This window comes from Sturnus vulgaris, chromosome 8 (assembly GCF_052056855.1).
Source record: "Sturnus vulgaris isolate bStuVul1 chromosome 8, bStuVul1.hap1, whole genome shotgun sequence".
Classification (NCBI taxonomy): Eukaryota; Metazoa; Chordata; class Aves; order Passeriformes; family Sturnidae; genus Sturnus; species Sturnus vulgaris.
In genome coordinates, this window is record NC_142250.1 from 10,625,014 (window position 1) to 10,651,237 (window position 26,224).

Sequence of the window (26,224 nt, forward strand, 5' to 3'; positions counted from 1 at the left end):
TCTTTGACCTGTAACTATAGCCACTACAGCAGACTGAACATAGAAACATCACAATGTCTGCTTAGATTTACTTGCAATTATGCATTTCAGCACCTTGGTGGGCTGGCATATTTTGCTTCTGGTAAGAATTGAATTTGACACAACTGCTTCAATATAAATCATATTAAAACACATTAAATAAAAGCAAATTCCCCTTCTGCTAATATATAGAAAAAGCTGTACAAATCTGGGATCTCTCTTCTTCACAGTTGTCATGGTGTGTAGACTTGTAGCTCAGTGTAGACCCCAGTGCAGCAGAGCATTCAAGACTTAAGGTTAACTTAGAGCAGCTGAGTAGTCCCAGGGAGTTCAATGAGCTCACTCACCTGATTAAAATCAGGCACATATTTAATTTGAAACATAGATTTTTAACTCCACCATGAATCCCTTTTATTCTTTTAGCTGCAGTTCTCATCCAAAGTGTAGGATTCTGTTGTGCTCTACTCCACTTTGGAAATAATTCCATCAGGAAACAAATATGCACATTTTATACAATGAAAATAATTTTAGAAAAATACTGAAACATAAAAGAATTTCCAGGATGCTTCCTTTCATGAATGAGTGACTTTTTGAATCAGAGTCTAAAAGCAGCTTGATGATTACCTACAGCTGTAGGTAATAAACCCTCAGCTTCCATCTCCCCTCCCATGCACTCTCCCTTATAGCACTATAACAAAACAGTTAAAAATTTAATCAAAATTCTTTATCTCGAAAACAATATGGGGGCACAATGAGCTATGTTGTGGGGTTTGCACCTAGAAATGTTTCAGATGGTATCTACACTACAGTCACATAGAGCATATTATTCAAAAATCAGAATCTGTCCCAGCCACTCATCCAAGCATTTGAAACTTCAGCAAGATGGGCAGAGATTTTTTTTTTTAGTTTTTTTATTCAAACTTTTTCCTTACCTTTCTGTGTGTATTTATGATTCTGAAGACTCATCCTCCTCATATGATATAGAGGCCAAACAGACCTCCTCAAAACTACAGAGCTTTGTAACTGCAACAACAGAACTAATCACTGAAAGATAAGACACCTTTCAAAGAGGCTTACAAAAATAAAATTAAAAACTCTCTCCTATTTGTGCTCTACTACAACACAACGTGAAGTTCCTACCTATATTAATTGATTTCAAAGAAAGCTATCAATTTCAGTAGGAACATAAGAAAACAATTTCGGTAGCATACTTGAAAGCACACAGCTAAAAAAAAAAAATAAATCTCTATTAAGGCTGACAGTAAATTTAGGAAAAGACAAAACTCAGTAAAAAAAACTGAAGCTTAATACGTTATTTGCTTCTCTTAATGGCTACCTTGCAAGCTTGGAGAACCCACATTTCTGTTCTACTCCCCTCCAAAACAGAAAAAGCACCATCCATCTGCCAGGAATCCAGCAATACACACAGCACAAAGCCGAGACTCTTCCCCCCAGCCGGGGAAGTGAGAGCTTTATGGGGAGCTGATTGGAGCTGATTGAGGCTGATTTGTCCCAGCTGCAGACCTAAACAGCCCTTGGGAGCGTCTCCCAGCAAACAGCCCACAGCTGCTTTGGGTGAAATCACTCATTAAAGCTGATTCTCCCCAGCTGAGCAACAATCAAGCCAAGAAACAGGAACCGTCACACAAATAATTTCAACTCTTAAATAATATAACAACTGTTTCTGGTAGAACAAATGCTGTTTTTATTTGTTTCCTAAAAATTAAGAAAAATAATAATTAGCTGAGGCAACTGCTTGTATGGTGGAATTGAGGCTTCTCATACAAGTAATAACAGCTTTACTAAATATGAGTTGTAACCATCCTTTTCTCCCTCCCCCTTCACCACATGTCAGTTTTTACCTTTTCTTTTGCCTTTCTTCAGAGTTTTCTTCTGACTTTCTCCTTGCCTTTCCCAGGACGATGCCAAAGGATATGATTTCTCTGAGAAATTTCCAACAGGGTCCCCCAAATATGTTGTGTTTAGATTTATGTCACTCTTTAGCTGCTCACAACATAAGTTCAAGTCAGTAAAACAAAATAAAATAATAAGGTCTGAACACTGTGGTTGCTGTACCATCCCACTAACATGATTTCCTCTGAATGCTTCACTTGTCACCAACCCAACAGCTTTAAACCTATCTCAGAAGAGAGCTATTCTGAAATTAAAAACAGATTTTAGGAAGAATTTTCTTTTTTTCAGCAATCCAGCAATAAAGCTTAAACTGTAATCCATGTTACAAGCTCAAAATTTTAATAAAGTTCCTCTTTGAGATTAATTTTTGAGGCATTTTCCTTTCCTTTATACCCCTGAATACAAGCTTATGGAAAGCAGTACTCTTGAGACCAATATTAAGAGCTAAACCTTCACCTGCTGAAACTCAGTATTTTTGACCCATTCCCTGGAGGGAAGCTGATTTACACAGGTGAGAACCCAGGTTTAAGTGGTTTATTCTATCAGCAAACTAAGGAAAAGTGAGTTGTTTTGCTGAGACTTCACCTACAATGCAGCAATGGTTATCAAAGCAAGGCAGATATTGGGAATTTCATTTTGCAAGACAAGTATTGCACACATGTAGTTGTAACTCAGCATAAAAACATTCTATCAAGTTTCAACTCTGAAATTAAAAAGCACAATTACTCTTTTTTTCCATTGCAATAGGAAAACATGACATACTAAGAAATAAGAGCAATGCATTCTTCAGATTGAAAGCAGGTTGCTCATGGATTACAAGCAAATAGAAGAAACTGAGTCACATTTTTGTAAGAAAATAATTTCTAAACTAATGGGTTGGTAGAACAAGACAGACTAGAAGTGCTGTGCCACAGATGTCACTTTTGTGAAAGCTCATCATCAAAAGAGCACAATAAAAGGAAGGTACATTTCATGTACAATCACCTTTGCAATGTAAACATTCCAGAGGAGTTGGAATATTTGGGATCATATGTTATTCCCTATTTTAAGTACACTCGGGGAAGTTCCAGTTGAAAAAACAGAGCATAGTTTGATCTTCAAAGTTTTCAGAAACTTCTGTAGTTTTTTTATTTTAACTTTCCAGATATTAAAGGTGAAGGGTCAAATCTGCAGGTGGTGTAAATAAGCACAGCTCTGTGAGAGCTTTCACCTTATGCTCATTTACATCACATGGAAATTATATTTCTCACTTCTTCTGTGAGTAATTGCTAATGTATATATATATGCATGTGTGTGGTGAATACATATTATATAGAAGGTGAATGCTTTGATCTGTCAAAAGGAAGATACAAATATAAAACAGGAGACAGGATATGAAAATCATACATTCTGCATTTACTTTGAAAACGGAAAGTTATGGGGAAAGAAACATTGTTGATGCTCAAGGAGAACCTGGTGATTTGCTTAAATAATCTAAAACCAAACCACTAGAACATGAAGGATTTAACAGCTTCAAGCTATGCCTTGCTACCTTTTATATAAACAAATAATTACTAGACAGTGAGAGATCCATTGCAGATTCCTAGTTTTGCAGTATAGACCCTGGTGCAGCAAAGCACTCAAAACTTAAGGTTAACTTAAAGCAGCTGAGTAGTCCTAGGGAGTTTGGCCAGCTCACTCACCTGCTTAAAATTAGGCACATATTTAATTTGAGATGTGCAGTTTTCACTCCACCATCAATCAGCAACGCACTTCTGTGCATAAAGCAGGTGCTCCCTATAGGGCTCACACATGCTTAAATACTTTTCTGAAAGAGGGCTGTGTGGTTTGATTCTTCAAGATTCTGCTCATCTTAGCTGTAGTCATGCAAAGCATTCAAATAGGTGAGTCATATTCTGTGCATGAGAATAAAGGAGCTCTAACGTCACTTATAAGTTAAACCACACTTCTAAACTTTACAGCACATTGCAAGAGTAAGCTAGGAGGAGGACACTGAATATGAAGAATGCTAAAGTTAATCCCCAAAATATTTTGTATTCACAATTTATTCCACAAATGCAGGTCAGTTAAAATTACAGTGTTTTAGTCCATAAAATGAAAAAGATCTAATGTGAAAGCAAAGATGCATCAGTAAAAGAGGGTTCCAAGCCCCTGCTTTGGGCTTTGCTGCAGCGAGCCAGCAGCATGTTTTGTGAGTTAACAGCAGGGCAGCAGCTCAGCAAACCTTCAGCAGGCTTGTGTGCCACATCAGATTGCACCCTCGTAGCCACTCAAGCACCTCCTTGCACGTCCTCTGCAGCACATTCCTCTGCTGCTGCTAAAATCTGAAATTGGTCATGAAACGAGAGATTTTTCCAACACAAATCCTTGCACTCTTTCTCCAAAGCATCTTTACAGGTTCCTGTGTGTGCGTAGTCTTTTAGTGCAGCTATTTCTGCCATAACTAATTAGTGTATTTATGGAAGATTTTTTTCCTGTGGCCATAGATTTGTAAAGACAACAAAGAGAAAAAAAAATGACAAAAGAGAAAAAAAATCAAAAGTTTTTGTGGACTAAACCTCTAAATAGCATAAATTTAGTCAGCTAGTCAGCTTTATTATTATTTTTTAATTAGTGTGAAGCAAATAGTGCAATTTGTGCCAAGCTACAAAATTGCACCATCTTTGTGAGGAACCAGCTTGACAACAGAGACAAACTAATTATCTCCAAGAGTACCCCTTCTCTAAGCCCACCATCAATATTCCTCATTTAAAAAGTGGTAGGCTGAGTATACTCTTCCATAAGGCTGGTTTTATGCACAGTTTGACTTTTCCTCCCTACTGCTTAAAGTAGAAATGTAAAAATGTGGGGACTTTAATCACCCTGTAAATATACGTGTTGTGTAATTATGCAAATCAAATTAGGAGCAGTGAATGGAATGTTTATTTATCCAAACACCTGACCCAGAGTGCCTGCTGACTTTCCTGGGATGTGAATGCATTTTACCTCTTTCAAACAGAATTTTTCACCCTAATGTAGACAGTGATTTTGCTGCACCAGGATCTACAGCCTTTTCCAAATAGCAGTGTTCTAATAAAGTGAAGAAATCCAGCTACAAAGGGAAATTACAACCTAGTCTTAGGGCTACATTTGGGAAGATACTAAACTATCCTAATTTGGAAAGAGAGCGATGGTCCATGAAGAGTAGGAGGGGGGATAGGGATCCGTTATATTTGGCATTCAAACTTCTGTTTGGGAAGGAAACAATGCCTTAGATTTTTGTTTGTTTTTTTTCCTGCAATACGACATTGAACTGGTAATATTTGCATGACAAGACATTAAATAAGCTATATGTGTTGCTCTATCTTTGTCCTCCGTGTTTCACAGACAAAAAAAAAGGGTTTTGTATAGCCATTTCTACCACAATTATAGACGTGGCCATTAAAATACCTCTCTTTATAAAATCAATGGAAAAAAAAGCTGAGCTGTGCTTATAGTCTTGTCATACAGGGATATGACTTCAATAGGGGGCATTGCATCTATTATGCAACAAATTCAGTAAAATCTTAAAGAAAGAGATGGCACCAGAGGGCACAGTCACTGCAGTGCCATTTTCTCCTGCCTCACTCCATTGGTTCCTCCCCATTTTCAGTCATGTACATGAGAAACGAAAAAGAGCTGAGCAGTTTTCTTAAAAGCTTTCCCCTTAACCTAAAACCTGTTCATCAAAGCATTTATATATATAATATATACGTCATAATATATATAATATATATTATATATATATAACAAAAGACAGAAAGTTAAATAAAAAGAGCCACACAGCACAGCAGACACATAAAAACACAATTCAATAATCCTGTGCTTAAATTTAGAAACTGTGTGGAAGCTTAAATCCTTGTTAGAAAGAAAATGTTCTCTGTTTATTGTTTGTTGGATTTGAGTTATAATTCACCTTTAAAGCATTTTTTACTGCTATGCTAATACCAGCTGCTAAGGTCTCTGAGTGAATTGTCATCTTAGCTATAAAACAGGGTTCTGGGGAAAGGAGAGATCTGAGCACGGTGAATTTTTCTAGCAAGAAACAGATAAATTTTTTGCTCTTAAAAAAATCATACCTGTAAGGGAATAAGTGTTTAAATCCATGGAAAAAAAAAAAAAAAGAAAAGTATGGCCCTCAGTCCCAGTAATAGGTCTTCTTTGGCACTTGAGAACGACCACAAGTAGTTTGCCTTTTTATTCATATAGAACAAAATTTACAAAGTCATTCATACATTTTTGTTTGTTTTTTGTTTTGTTTTTTACTTACTTCGAAAATTGGGAATATTCAAAATACACTTTTACCCCACTTCATTCTTTCGTTATTTACAAGTATATACAAGAAAAATGTAAGAGTTTGTTTTCTTTTCCTTTTTTTTTTTCTTTTAAATTTTGTATTAAAAATCTCTGCTGGTTGTTTGTACTGTTTGTTTTCGTCATATGGATGTTCCATGCGAGGGCTCCATTGCTTCTGGAATGACTCCCCCCGGCACGGACTGGAATGACATTGGGATCGGGGTTTTCACGGGGCTCTGCCGGAATAGTCCTCCGTTGGGTGACCTGTGTTTGCACTGTATGGAGGGCATGGTGGCTGAGCTGCTCAGGGGCAGCGGCAGGTTGCTGCCTGAGGCAGCTGTGAGTGTCCTGCTGGCACCATGAGTTGTCTGTTCTGGTAAAAAGGTGGTGACAGACAGTTGCGTGTTCTGGTACTCGCGCACCGGCTCCAGGGTCTGAGCTGGCTGCATGCCACCGATCTCCAGCGCTGAGATCTCGATGGACGCTGGCGAGATCTGCTTGTGGGCAATGTCTTCATCAATTAAACTGTTCATGCGTCTGTGGACCTGCTCCAGATTCACCTCTTTGTCCTAGTAAGGAAGAAACCAGAACAATCAGTCCAAACACAGTCTCCAACCCCATCCGGACCCCCTTCCTCTCCTCTGTGTGACCTGAGTTGCTGATCACTCATTACATCACTTGGATTTCAACTGTGCCTGTGCAAAACCTCAAGGTCTGGCAACATCTCCAAATGAAAAACCTGCTGAAGAAAATGCTGAAGAGAACACCGGCTCCATCTCAGCTTGCTGGAGCTCCTGATGTTGTCAATCCCATCCTCCTGGAAGGTAAACTGATGGCTGTGCTTCAGCTAACAGGGGCTGGCATCAGGGACCAGCACATCCCTCACACCCTTGGCTCACCTTGCAAAAGCTCAGAAAAAAGCCTATAGCAGGCAAACAAATGACCTGGGACTCCAATTCCAGTGGGCAGCTCAGCCCCTTGTCACCACATGACAGCTCACCACTATCTCATCTATCTGCAGAGCATTTTCTAAAGAACACATCAGTAAAAACCCTGACTTCAGGGTAGTTGCTTCATGTGTCAAAATCTACTGGCCAGGGGTTGTGGTGGTGATGAATTCTTGCCTTCCCATCAGGAAGCCCTGGGTCACCTGTGTGGCACACAATATAAACCTACTGGAACAGCACTTCTCTGGGAGCCCTGGGGAGGGGACCACGCACTTGTGTTTGGAACAGTTACATGACAGACCATAAGCTGTCTGTCACCTTGGCATGTCATCTGGAAAAGTCCGTCTGTGGTCAGAGCTCAGGAAAACAGTGTTGGTCTTTAGAAAATGCATCACCACCTTCTGAGAATGTGTTTCCTAAGGTTCCCAGAGTGGTCTCTTCAACTGACTGTCAGAACCCCTCACTCAACACATTTTAGCTTCCCTGAGGAAATACAGCAAAAGGAGTTGTCTTTAAATCCTGAAGTAGCAAAGATCTACAGTGGGCTGTTTATCACCTCAGCACCACATTCAAAATGCTCAAATTGGGAAGCAACAAAACTGGCAGGGTGAAGTCAACCACCTGGGATGCTGTCTGACTGAATTTTAACAGCTAACATTGTATTGCCAATAAAAAAGGTATTACATTATATAATTTCTCTACATTTCATAAAGCACAGATATGATTGCAGTTGTAGTTATTTGATGCAAGTGTAACACACAGCAGAATAGCAGCAAAGCATTAACAGCCCAACAGCCCTGGAACTGGAGAAATTCCCTGATCCAACAAAAACTTCTAATTACTTTACTCAGACAGCAAGACTCCAACCCAGGGAGCAGGACTACCCAAAACTTTTGTGTTCCAGTAATTCCTGACTGCCCAAGGTCAACCTGTGCTTAAATGTTGGTTTTAACCCAACACCAACAGCATTACTGATTCATACCAGGGTCTAGGCTTGGGGAATGAAGAAGTACAAAGTATCACAGCCACTCACTCCTCTTAATCTTTCATCAGTGGTGTTCAGGTGGAGCACAGAGAATTACAATCTTATTCCAGTGGTATCCTCTGCCATGCAACTTTGCTTTCCCCTGTAAATTGACAAGCCAACTCCAAAGTCCTTGATTCCAGTCAACGTCAACTACGGATTCAATTCTAACCTTGTGATTTAACACCCCTTCTACATTACTCAAGAACCGTTGAATTTGCTGATCCCTGCATGGGTTTGGAAATGAATTAGTTTTACATGATATACAGTCCAAACCTCTGTCCTTAGTTTAGGCTAAATCCATATTGATTTCTACTGGAATACAATTGCTCCACAATTACAGAGCTGAGCTGCATGTTGCAAATTCTTTGCTAATCAGTGGAAAATGAATTCCTATTTAATTTATGTTATAAATTCACCAAAATCCCAATGCAGCTCCCAGATACCTGCGGGATATAATCTTCCTCACCAAAGAAACAAATAACTTTTAAAAAATCCCGCTTTTTCAGCCAAATCCTCTAACCCAAAATTATCAGATTAGAGAAAAATCAATGGGTAATAAAATAAAAAATAAACTTATTTGACATGAAGTGATCACACAACACTTGATCAGATAACCCCTGCAGCTGCATTAAGTCCTTCCTGACAAAAAACACACCTGACCTGTCAGGCCCTTCATCCAATACATTAGACAATGCACTAAGCTGATGATAACTCAAAGGCTCTTTCCTAAATTCTGTAGCTAGGAAACTTATGGATTTATGGTACAGTGGCCAGAGGATTACATGCATTTAATTCATAATTTCCTCAGTTCCTTTTCTGGAAGTAAAATTGTAGACCTGGGGCAAATGTGAGAAAAGTTCTTACGTTATTCCCCGATGGGAGTAAGAGCTCGACCTCTCTGGGTGGGTTCCTTTGGAACAGATGTCCAACCACTCACTGCTGCATTTTCCTCACCTGTTTGCCAGCAAAAGCTTGCTGCAAAGTTCTGCTTGTCCACAAACTTCAGCTAGCACCATGTATGATGATATTGTGTCTAAGGAGCTAACTCCTAGAAGCCCATTGTGCAATGCCTCTTTAGGTACCCTGTACTATTTATTTTCTAAATGATGCTGCTAGTTGGGATGTAGACTCCCAGCTGGCATTCTGGGTATCTGGGGTTCATATTCTTGTCAAGCCTCCACTACAAAATAAGAAAACAAAAGAGAACTCGGGTTAGAACTGAGCAAATATTAGAACAAATATTCCTAAATGAGGCTTTGGTGAAATGCTCATGACTCATTTACATTTTTTTGAGCTTTTGCCAAATACTAATGCCTTCTTCAGATCATTTCAAGTGAAAATATACACCAATGTTTTATTTATATTTTAATTTTTTTGATTGCAAGTACACCCTAAGTGTATTCATCCTGCTTTGCAAGTGGAACAAGTAAAATGTGACTTGAATAAAGCCAAGCCAGAGGGAAAGGCAAGGTTTCAATAATTGAAACAAGCAGTCATGAATTGTTTGCAGAGCAAAAATAAATTCGTGAAAGAAGCAGGATCTTCATTTGGAGCATCTGGGCACAGAAAGTCATAAAATTCAAAGCATGAATTAATCTTGGTTACATATTTATCTGAGCCCTTTTAAGATGCAAACATGAAGAGCCAGAGCTGAGATGCTCTTAAAACACATCTCCGGGTCCAGACCATAGGGATTATTAAGAACCACATCCTTTGGAAAATTCCCTTATCCTGGCCCAACGGGCCTTTTCTTCTGCTATGCACAGTCCATTCTGGGACAGCATTCCTCAGGAAACGGTGGATTTGCAGTTGCTTATATTTCACACTACAAACTCATGTTTCAGTGTGCTAAAATTTTCATTCTCGATAAAGATTAAATCCAGTTCCTGCACATAGACTTCACATTCTATCTACATGAGAACACTGTATGAAATACATAGAGAAGTAAATGCTTGGGATCTCTTTAAGGAGCAGGGATGATGATTTCTTTTGCCTACTTCTTTTTCAGCATTAAGGACAACTTGTTGGCCTTATTAAAATCAGAGAAAACTTTTTAAAGGCTTTCAACAGACCAGGAATTCACATTATTCCTTCTTTTCATTGTCAAAATAAAATGTTTGCAAAGGTTGTGGAAAACAACTTGTCTCTGAGGAATTATAAAACCATATTTTTAAAGGTTCTTCCCTTTTTCTTTGTCTTATTAGACAAAGAGCAGCTAAATAACTAAATGTCAAGGTTTGTATGAGATTATCTTAATGATGAATGAATGATTCTTCAAATACTTTTAAAAAACCCTAAGATAAAATTCAGAAACCCTTGAAAATATTAGTTTGGCATTGCACACCATAAAACTGCTTTGAATCCCAAGATTTCTAGAAGTGCAGGTTTTGGGATAGCTTTACATGACAAGTCAACCTTTCAGAATCTGTAAATTCTGTGAACCTAATCTTTTTCTTTTCCTTCATTGCTCTTCTGAGAAATCAGTAACATAGCATATGTTACTGAAAACTAACAAGTTAAATGGAAAAAGGTTTAAATGGCAATAAAGCTAGAAAAATAAATCTTAAAAGTTATGATGTTTTGCTCCATTGTCAGCAACATGTTCTCCTTTATTTTTAGTTCTGTGCTTCTTATTAAATATCAAGTAATTTGTTAAAATTTCTTTTTTGCACTTAATATATAAAATTTAGTTAATATTATAAATATGTCACATCTCAGACACTTCATGCCAATTCAACTTCACTTCTCATCTACAGCTGTGTTGGACACAAGTATATGCTTATGTTGCCAGAGAAGATAAATATTTTTCCTTTGCTGGCTTCATAAATATATTTTCAATATTAATGTTGTACTCCAAATAGATCAGTTGAAGAAATTAATCAGAGGAAAATTGATTATACACCCAGGCTTATCCTCTGCAGGCTCAAAGAGAACAGCTAACCAAACATTGTTCCTGGTCAGGAAATTCTCTTATTCATAAATACCAAGTGAAATGTCAATGTCCCCCAGTGAGTTTGAGTGCTAGCAGGGCGTTTGAAGGGCAGGTTTCTGATATGCAAGCACTTGATCATGAGCAACAGGTTCAATGGCCTATGACAGACAGCAGGAGCACACCTTGGCTTGGAGTGGATCTAGAGGATGCCCACCAGAATTATCTGGGAATGACTACATCTGCATGGCCACACCTGCAAGAAACTAATGACTCCCTTCCAGGAATAACCAAGCCTGGCTTTTCACACAGAGTAAAATTATGGCAAGATATAAATGCTGACGCCACGATTTACAGAGTAATTAATATTTTTTCCCACCTTCCTTGACAGTGGGTTCTAATAAAAGCCTGTGGGCAGTCATATTGAAAGAATATGCTACTAATTGGGAGGTTTGGAGTCAGTTAACCTGATCAAATTCAAGGGTGTTGGAAAGGAGCTACTGGCTCCTTTTGTTTTTAAGAAATTGCCTACAATCACTCTAAACACAATTAATTAGCAGGTAATATGGCTCAGCTGACTGGCTTGCAACACTTGGGATTTTCCAATGGAAAAAATTTTTGAGAAAAATATTTTAATTAAAGACACCATTGTGGTGTCTGGTTTTTCACTTGTGATTTCTGTGAGCTTATCTCAGAGTTCAAGAAAAGCCATTTCAAGACATAAAAATGCTATAAGACGATGAAGCAGTTCCAGTAAGGCAAAAAAGGAAGACAAATGCCCAAACAGGAAGTCTAATATCTGCAAAAATGTGATGCTAAAACTATGCCAGAACTGCGATAAGTTGCATTGGCATCTAACACATGCAAATAAAAGCACACTAGACTGGAAAAGAAAAAGATTGATGGCCCCAACCCCAGAAGGACTAGAATTTCAGAAATGTAGTCAATATGGGCAGACAGGGTGATATAGGGAGGGAATATCTTGCATATGTCAATACCTCCCAGTCAGATGCTGGAAACTGCCAAGAATTAAAAGCCTGTTAAAGTAGTTAATAAGATTCAGGAGATATGCAGAAAACAATGCTTGTAAGGTAATATAGCCTTAATCATCAATCAGGGCACATTTCTGATTTGGTTTTTTGTTTCCTGTTCTGGGTGACAACATGAAGGATTATCTTTTGGTGAGTGAAAGAAACCAAGACATAAGTACTAATATAAGGGTTTCATTCCATGCAAGAAGTATTTTTAAAAGGTTAGGTAATTTTGTGATTACAACTGGGTTTCAAAATTTGACACAAACCCCAGTGTCAGACAGACATTTCCTCTTCTGCCCTTGACCAGGAAACATGCTGGTCTCTCTCCCAACCATATAAAAGTCCTCTTGACTCATACATGTGTGTTCATACTGACAGGTGTCAGAGGTCATGAGACACAGGTGCTGGAAGGCAGACCTCTACCCACTTAGAAAGGAACACTCTAAGGCATTTCCAGGCACAGACAGCCATACTGCTAAACTGAAAAAGGAGGCAGAGAAAAAAACAGCAAAGTTTCCATGCTCAGGTACCCACAAACTATTCTCTTCTTACTCAGGATCAAACCCCACAGCTCCACCCAGCAACCGACTTCAGCCTGTGGGGTTTCAGACATCAGGGACTCCAACATTTAGCTTGTTAAAGAGAAATAAAGTAGCAGTAGCTCTGCATATGTACAATTGTTTAGGATTATTTTGAAATCCTGTATTCACCCAGGGTCATTATCATTACTTTCTGTTATAGCTCCTGCATATGCAAAGCTGTAATTTTAATTTATTCCAGGAGGCTCTGACAGACTGGCAAAAACAGGCATAATTGGCTTGCTCAAGAAGAAAAAGCAGTGATGATATATGTAATAGATGTGCTGCAGAACAATGACAATACAGTATGGTGTTACATTAATACAAATAACCCCTTTTTAATATGACTCACTGTGTGACACTCATTATTCCGGAGATTCCGCAGCCGACAATGCAGTGAAATGCAGAGAGACGTGTAAACAGATGCAGTGGTGATGTATGTCTGCTGTCATTAATTTAACACAGGCAACTGACCCCGTCAAATAGCACTTAATGTTACAGAAAATTTGCTGAGTGGTTTCTGAGTGTGCTCTGCTCGAAGCTGGTTTGACCATAACAGAATCTTATTAGAAATATGCAGGGATGCACCTCAAGAGTCTACTTGAAAACCTGCTTTTAGAAATAGGCCAAATCCTGCAATCAAGCTTCTGCTCTTACAAGTGGAAGCTCTACCATGTATTTTAAATTAGCAATTAGCTAAATTATCGTCCATAAACCAGCTGTTAGAAGAAGGCACTGAGACTGACATCAGGTGAGGTCCAGTTGGCTGTTACCTAATTGAAAGAATAAAAGAAAGTTTTGCAGTATGTTAATTTAATTCAATGTGGAATCATCTGCAAAGAAACAAAACTTCATAAAATTGTGTACAAGAGGCCACCTTATTCACTAGGTGATGCTCTCCTTCATCAAGAGAGCAGAAATTCCTTTATGAAGAGACAGTAACACTCTTTTTCCTTCTAAGTAAACCTGGAAAAAAGTGAGATTTTACAGAATACTGCAAAATTGATGTTAATGTGATAGAAAATTGTTTCAAATGCATTGCCAAAGCTTATTTCCAGCTATCCTCAGCCAGAAAACAGGTGTAAATAAATTATTACCAAAAATATAGACAAGTAACAGAGAATTGCTACAGAGCTGGTGCAAGTAGCAAGAACCTTCATGAAGCAGTTCACATCTTCCCACACTCCTGTTCAGACCTTACTCAGGCTGGATTTATCTAACTTGAAATCACATCTAACCAGGGCTCTAATACAGGTCCTGCCTGTGAGCCTTGCCAGGAATACCCCAGACAGTGATCTCTCCAGCAGGTCAGTGAAGCTGACAATGCACACCACTTTAAACCAGCTAAACCTCTCTCTTCGTCTTATTTACCTTTTCAACTGCATCCCAGTCTCTGTGAATAAATACACAGGACACAGTCCTGATGGGGGAACAGCAGATTGCCCCACAGTGTGTTGCAGTGATCTGCTCCCACATTCACCACCATCCATTAACTAAGTGCAATCAGCAGTCTAGACCTCAAAACTCACAACAGACCCAAACCAGCCAGGGAAGAAGCTGTGATAGCATTTTCATTTGTTACTAAATATGAAAGGGGACATTCAGCCTCATGCTGAGACAGTCAAGCTTTAAAATCCTTACCAACCTTGTTTCACCAGCTGGTAACCCAACGACAAAGAGAATGAGTGAGTGGTTCACATGGTACAGATGTTTCCACAGTTTTCATGATATTAAAATAAACAGGATAATAAGAGAATGCAAAGAAACACTTCTCAACACAAGCAGCAAAATGCAGTACAGAATGAGTGCTGGTTGATGAGCATGCCAATGTCTCTGCAAAGGAACTCGGGAGAAAGGAGAAACCTCTAGTGTGAACACACTACAGACTGCAGTTACAGGCATTTCCAACACCACGGAGGGTAGGATCACAGGGAGTTCCAGGGGAAGGTAAAGATGAGGAGGAAACTACGAGGATTCATCTGTGCAGGCATTTTCAACAGGAAACCAATCATCTGTATGTTTATTATAAATTCTCACCATGCTTCTGAGGCCCAGCCTCACATCATTGGCCATCTCCAGATGGAAAGGGAAAGGAAGATGTTGGGAGAAAAAAAAAAAGGATCAAGATAGTGAGGCTAATAATGTAATTAATATTTCACTCTCTTTAGCAAACATATACTAATAATTTCTTACACTTCTGGTCTGAAATAGCATTGCAACAAGACAGGATGGCCCTCAAGAGGGTGGTGTTTTCAGAATTTGACATAATCTAAAATTACACTGTGATGTGACAGATTACTCTTTTATGAAGAAAAAATTAAATTCATGGAGGTTCTGTTACAAAACTCACTAAAACTTAATGGTTTCTTTACATTTCTTTGCACATTTTTTAAATCCTAAATTATAATCTAGTCCATAAGGGATGCAACTTCTAACTCTAGTGAGCCCAAATCAAAGCAATGCTCTTTTAACAGACTGAATTACTCGACTGGAGCATCAGGCGTAACAGATTGCTCCACACACCCTCCTTCTTCATCATTGCTCTACAGTCACATTCAAATCTCAAAAGTTCCCACTTTTTCCTATTATGCCAGGAGTAGAAGAGAGAGTTGGCACAGGAGACAAAGAATTGCTTCTACAACCTCTTTGATGCCCAGAGTTAGCTGACTTACAAAGCCTCTCATCTCCAGCTATATGAAAGCCTTATGAAATCCTTACTCCTGACTATTAGCCACAATTTTTGCAATGAAAAACCGAATTTTGAAAAGGTTTCTGTGCCCCCATTCAGGGCTGTATTTTGGAAACTGCCCAAGCTCCTATTTTGACATAAGACAAGACATGACCAGTCAAAATCATTGAAACAGCTCAGAATAATAAAAATCTGGCCACCAGTTTCCCAAAAGATAACTCTTGCATACGGAATAATTCTGAAGAAATAGTGCTTGTTATGTTGAGTGAGTTCGTGCAGCTCTTTTTTATGTATGTGCCTATAAATATGGGTCTGGACTTATGGAAAATCTTAACCAAACCATTGATTAATTTAGAAAAAAAAAGAAGAAAATATTTCCCACAATATTGGTATCTGTGATACCTTAATATTTTGGTTGTTTCAGGTACTGTAAAATTATTTAAATTCAATTGATAAATAAGTTTAAAAATTGCATGTTAATCGCACTGCATGGTAAGGTCAAACCTCACCAAATAACTTCAATGCACCTGTAACTCCCAGTTCCTGCTTCATACATGGTGGTTTCAAAGCAACTGAAGTTTGGTCCTATGTCACTAAAAGGAATGGAAATGTTTTGGTGCTCTGGGTGAGATTAGAATACACCTCTTATTTAATTTTTTGTACATGCTTAAATTCTTAGTCAGATCAACACCTAAGGCATTCTACAAACCACAAAAATGCAAAACAAATTTGAGAAAAGTCACATTTTATGCTATTTTTTATTTTAAACTTTTACTGATTTTGTTATTTTACACCCCCTTCAAAAAGTCAACTTTAAAACACCGCCATAGGCTGAGATAAGACACACAAAAATTAGCTCTGTAAACATTGTGTGAAGAATCTAAAAGAATCTGACACATTAAGGCTCCAATTCAGTAAAATACATAAGCTCATGCCAAGCTCATGAGTAGCCACAGGAATTCTCTGGGATAGGCAATGTAATGCAAATTAAGCAAGTACTTACACTCATCACCAAACTGAAACTTTAAACAGGTTACTTCTTTTTGATTTTCCTGCATGGCAACACTCATTTTTCAAGCTTATTTCTGTTGAATAATTTTCTTGCTCCCCCCTAAGGTTCATGCCAGGTAAATTCAGATAATATCCCTAAGGATCCCATTAGCAGGGTTTTCTTACATGACAGAGGAAAATTAAACCAAACACAAAAATCCCTTCCTTGCAGTTAGGAAAATATGATGGTACAAAATTCAATTGCTTCACCACTGCTTTGGGTAGCAGAAGCCTGGGCTCAGTGCCATAAATCACAGGGATGACATGTCACTGTTAAATCCATTACAGCCTTGACCAAAATCTATGGTGATCAGTAGCAGGAGTCGAGTGATTTCATTGGATTCTGGATGTGCACCCTGCCTGGGACCAAGAATTACAGAATATCTGCTTCACTATAGGCACCTCCAAAGAGAAAATCTTGTTTCTTCACTCACATAAAAAGCCAGCATGGAGTTAGTCAAGATGCCCTTCCAGCTATTACTAGGTTCTGTACAAGGTAATTTATATATTATATATTATATTGGCCTATTTTTTTCCTTTTTTTTTTTTATTTTTTGACTCGTTTTTCCAGCTTACACTTTATCATCAAACAACAGTAAACTTTGTATTCTGGGTTGACTGATTCCTAACACTGCCTTGCTGATTTAAAAATGCTAGTTAAATGAAGTTCCTCAGCTTATTACATTCAAAGCTGGTTTGAAACTGAATTTCTAGATGGCATTAAAATGTATTATTTTGCCAATGTTTGCATGATTTATTTCCCCCAAACAAACCTTTATTTATTCTTAGAAAAGCAGAATACAATACAGTAGTACAAACAAATGATAATTTATATGCAACTGAGCAAAAAATGTACAAAGATTTCAGACATGTCATTAAAATACAGAAAAAATAATTTAAAATAAAAACAAGATAAAATATAGAGAACATGCAATGAAGGGAAAATAAAATATCGGTTTGATGATCTTGTGTTTCCTTTCACTCTCAAAAGGAACCATCCCAGGGCAAATCAAATTATCACATAAAAAGATAACACCACAGAGGAGACAAGGTAAATGAAGTGACAAGGAAAAAGACAAGGAAAGTGAAAATAATGGTGAAAGCAAGAGACTCTTTAATAATCAAAACCAACACTGCTGACACCATGCTGAAGATACAGAAGCCTTGGTTGCCATGGAATAGTAACTGGCTGGAGAACTACAGTGAGATGAATACAATGCAAATCACAATTCTTAGCAGTGACAAATTTGGATCCATTGGACTCATGTCTGCCAGCTCCTATTTCCATTGCTAAGGTACATTGGGATTCCTGCTCTTCTAATACCAGATGAGAGTCTTAGTGGGTAACTTTCATGACTGCTAAAGTTGGAAGAATGGATTTCTGAGGTAGGCTGGGATTTGCACATCAGTGGACATGGAAACAAGGGAGTTTAAGGCAGATCACAAGAGGCTGCCCTGGACAGAGATACAGGGTTTTTTCTTTCACCCTGTGTACTGCCAAAATACTTGTGACAATTTTTAGAATAATTTTGCTACCTCCCACTATCTCATTGAGTTCACAGAGTCTAGAGTTTTTGAGATTCAAGACATTATTAAGCTTGGAGTAGTAAGAAATAGGAATTATAAGGTGCTGTTACTAGTACACAAGACCGTTCCCACTCTGAACAGTACCTGTAATGCTGCCCCCTTCTAATAATTTAAAAATAAGAAAGATTGAAAAGTGAAAAGAGTCTATTGAATAAAATTATTTTGCAGAAGCATGAGAAAGAAAAGAAATCACAAACTAAGCTGTGAAGACTGTGATTGTTAATGAATTATAAATTTGACACAAGTTATGAGACAATGACTAGAAGCAACTCAGGAGGTGGAAAATTATGCTATGCCTTAACCAATAAAACCCCCAAATCTTCTTGCACTACAGATTCCCAAAAACACTGGGCCCAGTTTCTGAAAAACTCACATTGCTAAGAATAGCACAGCTGGTTTGGAAAAATAGATTTTTGATTAATCATATATGTTATCTGTGCAAAGAAAAGAATCAAACCAAGAATTTATTTGGGTTATTCTAATATTGTCTTTCAAGAGCTGTATCAAATGTAAGCGAATCAATATCACCTCTTATGAGAGGTGTGTAACAGGTATCAGATCCCAGAAAACAAAAAATCATCCTGTACAAGTGACTAATTTTGTTTGACATGGGGTTGCCTGTTAATTTTTTTAGTGAATAATCTCATGCACAGTGAAAAATATGAGAATTTAACTTTCTTTCCATGAATAGTAGGATATTTTATCTTTGCATATAAGTTTCCATTGTTTTGTAGTATATGGAAGAACTTGTAATGCTTTTTTCATAGTTCTGACGAGATCTCAGAAGTAATAATCTTCAGAGGAATAGCACATCACACAAAGACACAGCTGATAAAGCACAGAGGATGCTGGGGAGCCCATTGCAGGAAGCAGCCACGCTGGATCATAGTGACAACAAAGATGTGAAAACTGCCTTTCATTCCTTCAAAGGGGATAAAAGATACCTACAATCTGATGATGTGGCAAAGCCCTTGGCTGTTAAATCATCTAAATTACATTATGGCTTACTGATATTGTGAAATAAATGCATAGGACTTACAACAAAAAGAAATCCAGAGGCAATTGTCAAAAGTTCAACATTTATATGGTAACCAGGTTTTAATAACTTTATCTGATTGCTCAGTCATTTAAAAGGGACATAAAGTGACTGAAAAAAGACTCCAGAATAAATATTAGTTTTTCACAACTCCCTAATTTTCTGAAGCTTATCGAAGTCAAAAGATTAGGTATCAGTATTTCAGGCTGAGTAGCAGCTGTGTAAATTCAAGATTTTAACACATAGAGATAGAGGTATGAGCTGACTAAATTTCATTGTGGGTATTGGATGGCTGGGTACTAACAATGAGTAGAGGGTGATTATAAATTCCAGAATATCTTTTGGAAAAAAGATGACCTAGTGCAAGTTTTTCTGAGTTAGAAAGTAATAAGGCAATTTTAACATCACCAGATATTTTACAGCTTGAAGAGATTGCAAATTTGAGCCCTAATAGAAGAATATGGCATGGTGTTGCAGCAGTACATTTTTTCCTGATGCTGGAGTTAATCTTTCTTTTGTTAATCTGATCTGATAAGGATTAAATAGGGATAGTATTAAAATTTGTACAGCAGAACTCATTAGAAACATTTTTTTTTAAATCTCCTGCAAATAGAATAAAAAATATCTTGTATCAACATCCTGAAAAAGATCAACCCAGCCGTCACTCTTCTAGCAAGAAATTTCACTATTACTTGAAAGATACAATTGTGAACTAATGGCAACATGGAAAAATAAAGGGAATTAATCTCTCCTGGAGGTTTGTCTTAGTGAACTGACTTAGTGCATAGGAACAATACTAACTTTTTTTTTTAATTTTATTTTTGTAGTATTGAGTTTCTTCATATGCAAAAAATGTAAAAAATATTCTAATTGGAAGCAGTGTCCCCTTGACATAACTCTTCCTATGAAGTCTACAAATGTAAATCAGGTTAATATCAACGTCCAAGTTCTGTTGTCAGGTTTCAAAAGAGGCTTCTGTTCATCTCATAGTTAATAATACATTCTTCACACTCAGTGTAATTAAGAACTGTGATTTATACCATGCAGACATCTGAGTCCTTGGACATCAATGTATTGGCTCAGCCTAACCTCCACAAAAGTCTAAGGAATACAAAGTGGAAAAAGAAAAGACAACAAACTAGCAAAAAGCACCGCCTTAATGTCAGCTGAAAACATTTCTCCAATGCCCATGAAGGCAATGCACATTTTTCTAGCCACAGACTTCACAGGCCCTCTACATAAAAAATAAGAGTCTCTAAAGAATGCTTTTTCTCTCTCTCCAGCAAGCTGCATGCCACCCAACCCTGTCATAGATCTGCCATAGTAGTCCAAACATTTTTTATTTTTGAGTTGGCAATTATTGAAATGATACAACCAACCAAGTGGATCATGCCAAAGTCAGAACGCTACACGAGGGCTTCACGAGTCAGGACAACTCCTCGTTCAGTTCTGGTTCTACTATAATTTTTTCCAAGGGATTTCTAAAGCTCCTAACAGGGTGAAGGTCACAGAAGCCAAATGTTGCCACCTTCTCTTTGCCTCAAAGGCCACATCAAAGTAATCTCAGACTGCAAGAAAAACTGTTTTCTGTGACCCACAACAAGCTCTGCTTCACAGAAGAAAGTGGCTAGGAGACATCCCAGTTCACACCATTTTTAGGTGATATCACAACATTTGTGTTTTGCCAAAGCCTTCCCAAAAGCAGAAGAAAATCAGCAGCATGACTTGAGTTTGCAGCTCTTACTGAACTAATGACTTGGCTGGAGCACCAGACGCAGCTAAGAGGGAGATTTTAATGTTCTGTGTATGCTATTCGGGCTGTAGCTCTGTCAGTAGAGGAGCACCCAGGACTCCCATTAGAGCAGAGGAGCACACAGGACTCCACACCCCCTCACCCCTGGATCCTGTCTTTACCATAGTTTTGAAACTTGGTTCCTCTAAACAAGTCAAAAACCTGCAGCCTATATTCACCATCACTTTCGAAACTTAGTTTCCTACCTTAATTGCAGTAGCCATCAGATATCCCACTTCAATCCCTCCTCACTGGTAGTACATAAAATATAAAATATGTCAGGCCACTAATCTGCCAGGAAGTACTGCTACATTCTTTTGCTAATTTAGTTGAGTGGATGTTGGGGCCACTGCAACGAAAGTCTCCAACCCCTGGTGTGCAGCAGGGCCAGAGCAAATGTGGCCATGTGGCACGTGTGGCCACTGGCCTAGGCAGAGGGTTCCTGAGGATCCTGCCTGTTCCTGGCTCTGGGCAGCTCCAACTGCTCTGATCGACCCAAAGGTGCCTCTAGCTGCCTGCCTGTCACTGCACCCAGCTGTCCCTTTCACGGACCCTCATTCCATCCCATCCTGCCTAGCATACCCTCCATCCCCCTTCCTCCAGCCGGCTCAGCCCGGCGCTGTGCCCTCTCCCTGGGAACACACACCTCCTCGTTCAGCCTTTACACCTGCAGGGCCAGGGCTCACTCTGCTCCCCCTCTCCCGGCAGCAACCCCATCACTGATCTTTCTGGAACCTCTCCATGCTCTGTTTAAGTTTAATTTGCCTCTAACCCAGCCTAGTTGTGCTCCAAGGGCAGGCCCAGCCTCACAGACAGCGATCTCCGCAAGCACAGCTCTACCATGAGAGTAATTTCAGTTTACTTTAAAACACAGAGAGTTAAAAGTACTCTATGTTTGACAAAGAAACTGCCAAAGAGCAACCTTGATCAAGAACACACTGGAGGAAAAGGGGAGGAGAAGGATGGGAAAGGGAGAAAAGATGGGATGGGATAGGCACAGATATGCAATAATCCTTCTTAGCGTTAATAGTAAAAGAAAGGAAGGGGATGGGTGAAAAAGAAAATATTTAAACTCGGGAAGACAGATCCTTTTTCAACAATGGAAACTGAGTATTCAAACTCCTTGCAATAAAAGAGTGAATTATTTCACCTTAGCTATATGAAACTGCCTTTAGGGCATATTCTCATCTCACTCTACAAAGATACACAACAGCAAGTCCCTGAGCATAGAGAGGGGAACACACACATAGCATGGCCAGATAGGTGCTTGTGCACACAGCATGAGGACACTTTAGAAAGCATCCCTGCCTTGCCCTGCAGGATTTCACAGTGGCAGTGAAACACCTACTGCTGGGCTGTAGGCCTTCATAACACTAGCATGGGGGCACCTTTGCAGTTACAGCAGGAGCAACATCTCCAAGGCAGCAGGGAAAAATCATAGGATATGGAACTGTTTGGGTTGGAAGGGACCTTTAAGATCCCCATTTGCAACCCTCTGCCAAAGGGAGAGATGCCATCCACTAGACCAGGTTTCCAGCTTGCCAAAATTGTTTACAGGTGACAGGTATGTCAATTAGTCTACTGCTTCTGCAGCTTGAGAAAGAGAGATTAGAATTGGTGGGCTATGTACTGTTTTTGAGCTGTAGTGTAGTAGTGCAGCTCACTGCTATTATTTGCTTGTAACAAACACCTGTTCCAAGATGAAAGCACCTACAAATGCCTCAGTGTCTCCAAAATTGCAAGAGGTTAGTTTGTTAAACATTAAATCTATGTAAACAAATACGGGCTTCATATAAGACAGATCTGAGAATAGACTGATTATTCTACCTTAGAATAATCTAACTACTACTGGCTGCTGTGCATGGAAACTTCAAACCCAAGAACTTCTCAGATATAATTTCCTAGATAAAACATGTTATATGAAGGTCAGCTTCCTCAGAGGCTCCTACTTTTAGAAATAAAATTGACTTCAAAAGAAAGGACACATTTAAACAGTGTCATGGCAATATGGCTTATTCAATTATTAACTAGCTGATTTATTTTTAATTGTTTGTGTACCTCTTCAAACCCAGCCTAGGTCAGCCATGAAGGAGAGCAGCTACCAGACATCTGGCAGCTGCAGAGCCTGTACAGGGTGGACATGGATGTCCCAGCCAGTGGATGGGGGCTCAGATCAGAGAAAACATCACCACAGATGGCACAGCCAGGTGCCTGTGACTGGCCTCCCGTCACTCACAGCAGAGTGGCCGAGGGCATGTTTCTGAACCACTCTCTTACCCCTAAAGGTGGTCTCTCCAGGTCAGGGCTGAGGCACATTGGTGGGGCAATGAGGGGAAGTTTGCACTGCTGCTGCCCATGCTGTATCTGCTCTACAAATAAATAGAGGACTTTAGTCTCCAGGGCTGTCAGTTTGGCACCTTCCATGTGCACAAAAGACACTTCTGTTTGTTTGTTTTTATTTTCTTAGAAACAACCACCCAAAAAGTTATATGCAAAGCTTAGTATGGCAAATCAAAATAAATCAAATTTATTGCATGAGAGCACCTAAAATCCCAAAATTTCCACTTGCTCTCTCTTTCTTTTGTGTTTTCTACTTTTAATTGTGATAAGAATAAAAGTTATGGACCTCTTTCGGTGTTTCTTGATGACAACGGTTGCTGTTCCACCACAACTCCAATGCTGCCACCAAGCAAGCAAGAAGAAGGCCTATTGCTAAAATGCAGAAAACGCCTGCAAAACTGTGCAGCTTGAGTGCCTTCCCATCTGTCTGTGCATTGGTATGGCTATTCAGGTCACAACGTCCCATCCGTGGCCACCACTTCTGTTTAAGAACATCCAAATCTCCACTTTCTTGCAACTCTAGGATCCTGCAGAAATTTCAAAAGACAAGTATTATTTGCAATGATACTTTTTTACAGTTTTTTTGTCTTTTCCTTATGCTTCAAAGCTCTTAAATCTACCATCCCAGTATTCAAAACTTCATTCCCCACCACCAGAGTGATCTGAAACTCCCTTATAACAAGATTTCTTTCTACTCACAGCAGCAGGTAAACTCCATCGGGTAACTTTAGGAAAAAGAAAGACTGTCAAAAATTCCACTCCAATGCAAACAGCATTTCCAAGGGAAATCACCACTGTTAGTTATGCCTGGTCTGGCTACATTCAGCTGCAGCAGCTGGTCCCACTAGTGAAATGCTCAACTCACTCCACTGCTACTCTCCTACAATAATTCCAAAAATATGTGAGGCTAAACATGCTACTGTCTGTGCACCACTTAGTACAAATCTGTTTAAGCAGCGACCAACTCATTTACTTTAGCAGATGTAGTTTATTCAAAAGGATTTTACTTCAATGCTGTTACTTAATGCCTGAATTACTGTGTTAACAGTTGCTAATTAATCATTGTTTTGTCTCTTGTGAAGTGTCCCTTCTCTGCATGAATGATTCATTTTGGATTTGGTTTGATAACTGTTTTAGCTGTTTACCAACAATCTTTTCTCTTGAGGCAGCTTTGTTTCTAGTTATGCAGCTGGAGATTTCCTCCTTTTTATAAAAGAGTAGCAAGATGGGGCAATCTTGCTTCTGTTCCCTGCCTGGAGCAGAGCACCCCTCATCTTCTGCTAAGGACACAAATGCCTGCACAACCGTGTGTCTTTGTTTCAGAGTACATATTCACATGGACAAGAGATACCCAGCTGATAGCTCAGAGATCACTAAATGGCATAGTTTACAGTCTCCTGGTCTTGTCAGCCTCATGCAATTCTCTGCAATTCTTGTTTCCCTGCACCACTGTGAGTCCCTCAACCCTAAAGGATAATCCAGGGTGCAGGGAGCAACACACTGCTTCAGAGCCTGCAGAATGCGGCATGAACTCAAGACCTCTCTTCAATCTCTCCTCTTCCTCACACCGAGCTCTGAGGACATCAGTCCTCTCAGCCAGAGGCAGTGCTGTCTGAAGGTGTGAGGCCACACATCACCTCCAGTCCCCTCCTCCAAAACCAGATGCACATGGAGCAGAAGGAGCAGCAGCTTTGCTGGAGCCTGAACTCATAACCTTTCTGTTGTCATGTATTCATTGCTCTTTATTAATTAAATGCCAAAATTAATGTGAACAGTTGCTGGCTATAGAGAGAGATCCTATAAAACAAGCTTTCTTTCAGTTTACCTCTGGGAGAAAAGATCTCTGTAGGGACTTCCATGCTGAAGTGCTATCCCATATCCTTTGCTGCTGATGCTGTTTCCAATGACTGTCACAGAGCATTCATCATCTGTCAGTGCAGCATATTCCACCACTGTCACATCCCACAGGAAAGCATAATTTCCTTTCTTTGCCTGCAAATACAACATGAACACAATACAGTCTAAACTAAACTGCATTTCTAGGTAGGACAAAACCTAAGCCAGCAAACAAATCCAGATCCTGTCATTATTCCTTGGTGGTATTTCATTAGGTCACAGTTTATATGTAGACCTTCAATATCTTAATACATTTCTAACAGTCTTCTCTCCTAGCAGGACCTCACCTACTTCAAACCTTGCTAAAATATCTTCCTTTTTTTAGTATGCACATAGGAAAACACAGCCAACTATAACTGTAAGTGAGGCTTATGTAACAGGTTATTAATTATAAATGAAAGCTATTTCTTTAGATGACGAAATTCGATGCACGTTTTGTAGGAGACAAGGAATGGGACTGGTTCCATGCATTCATGTGACAAGACTGGCATAGTATGAGCATTAAGTGATGAGCATCACAGGCACCAAAATTGTAATTTTGCAGCTTTGCTCATATAAACATGTAAATAAACAAATTTCCCTTGCAAGTAAACACAGCTCTTCTGAGAGCTATGTTAGTCCTGTAACAAAAGGCATGCATTGAGCTGAAAGAGTTCCCTCTTTTCTTCACAGGTAAGAAGATCCATAAGCATCTACTACTATCTCAGTTTTAGGATAAATATTGTTTTATTTTAACACATATCCATGCAGATATCCTTAAATATCACTTTTAATTGGGACTGAAACCAAGGCCTGCACACAGTGTATATAATGAATGTAAATCACCTTACTTAACACAAGATCTAAGAAACATATTTGGATAGGGATTCAATAAAGTAAAATAAAATATTGGGTTTTGGTTAAAGGAACCATTGGTTGCCTAATATATTTAAGTAGCTGAAGTCCTGTATATATTTCTTTATGGGAACTGATTCACAAAGCTCCCCTAGCAAATGGCTACAGCTCTGGCTGTATTAGTTCATCCTTCTGCATACTTTCAGTTCTTTTCTAAGCTCAGTTTTGAATTCACCTGT

General features: G+C 39.0%; 1 protein-coding gene across 4 annotated transcripts in view; it reads right to left on the reverse strand.

Annotated features, from left to right (window-relative positions):
- Positions 1 to 1,699: 1,699 nt before the first annotated feature.
- The window catches only part of GRID1 (glutamate ionotropic receptor delta type subunit 1), a 489,331-nt gene continuing 464,806 nt past the window's right edge, over positions 1,700 to 26,224 (reverse strand). For 2 of the 4 annotated variants that reach the window (XM_014877980.2, XM_088168822.1), the window contains 3 exons: positions 25,081 to 25,247; positions 23,542 to 23,782; positions 1,700 to 6,815 (listed from right to left, as the gene is read on the reverse strand). In XM_014877980.2, the coding sequence (XP_014733466.1) occupies positions 6,387 to 6,815; positions 23,542 to 23,782; positions 25,081 to 25,247 (837 nt within the window). In that variant the 3' untranslated portion in view covers positions 1,700 to 6,386. Of the gene's footprint in view, positions 6,816 to 23,192; positions 23,285 to 23,541; positions 23,783 to 25,080; positions 25,248 to 26,224 lie in introns of all 4 variants that reach the window. The other 2 variants (XM_014877982.2, XM_088168823.1) reach the window with 2 other exon arrangements.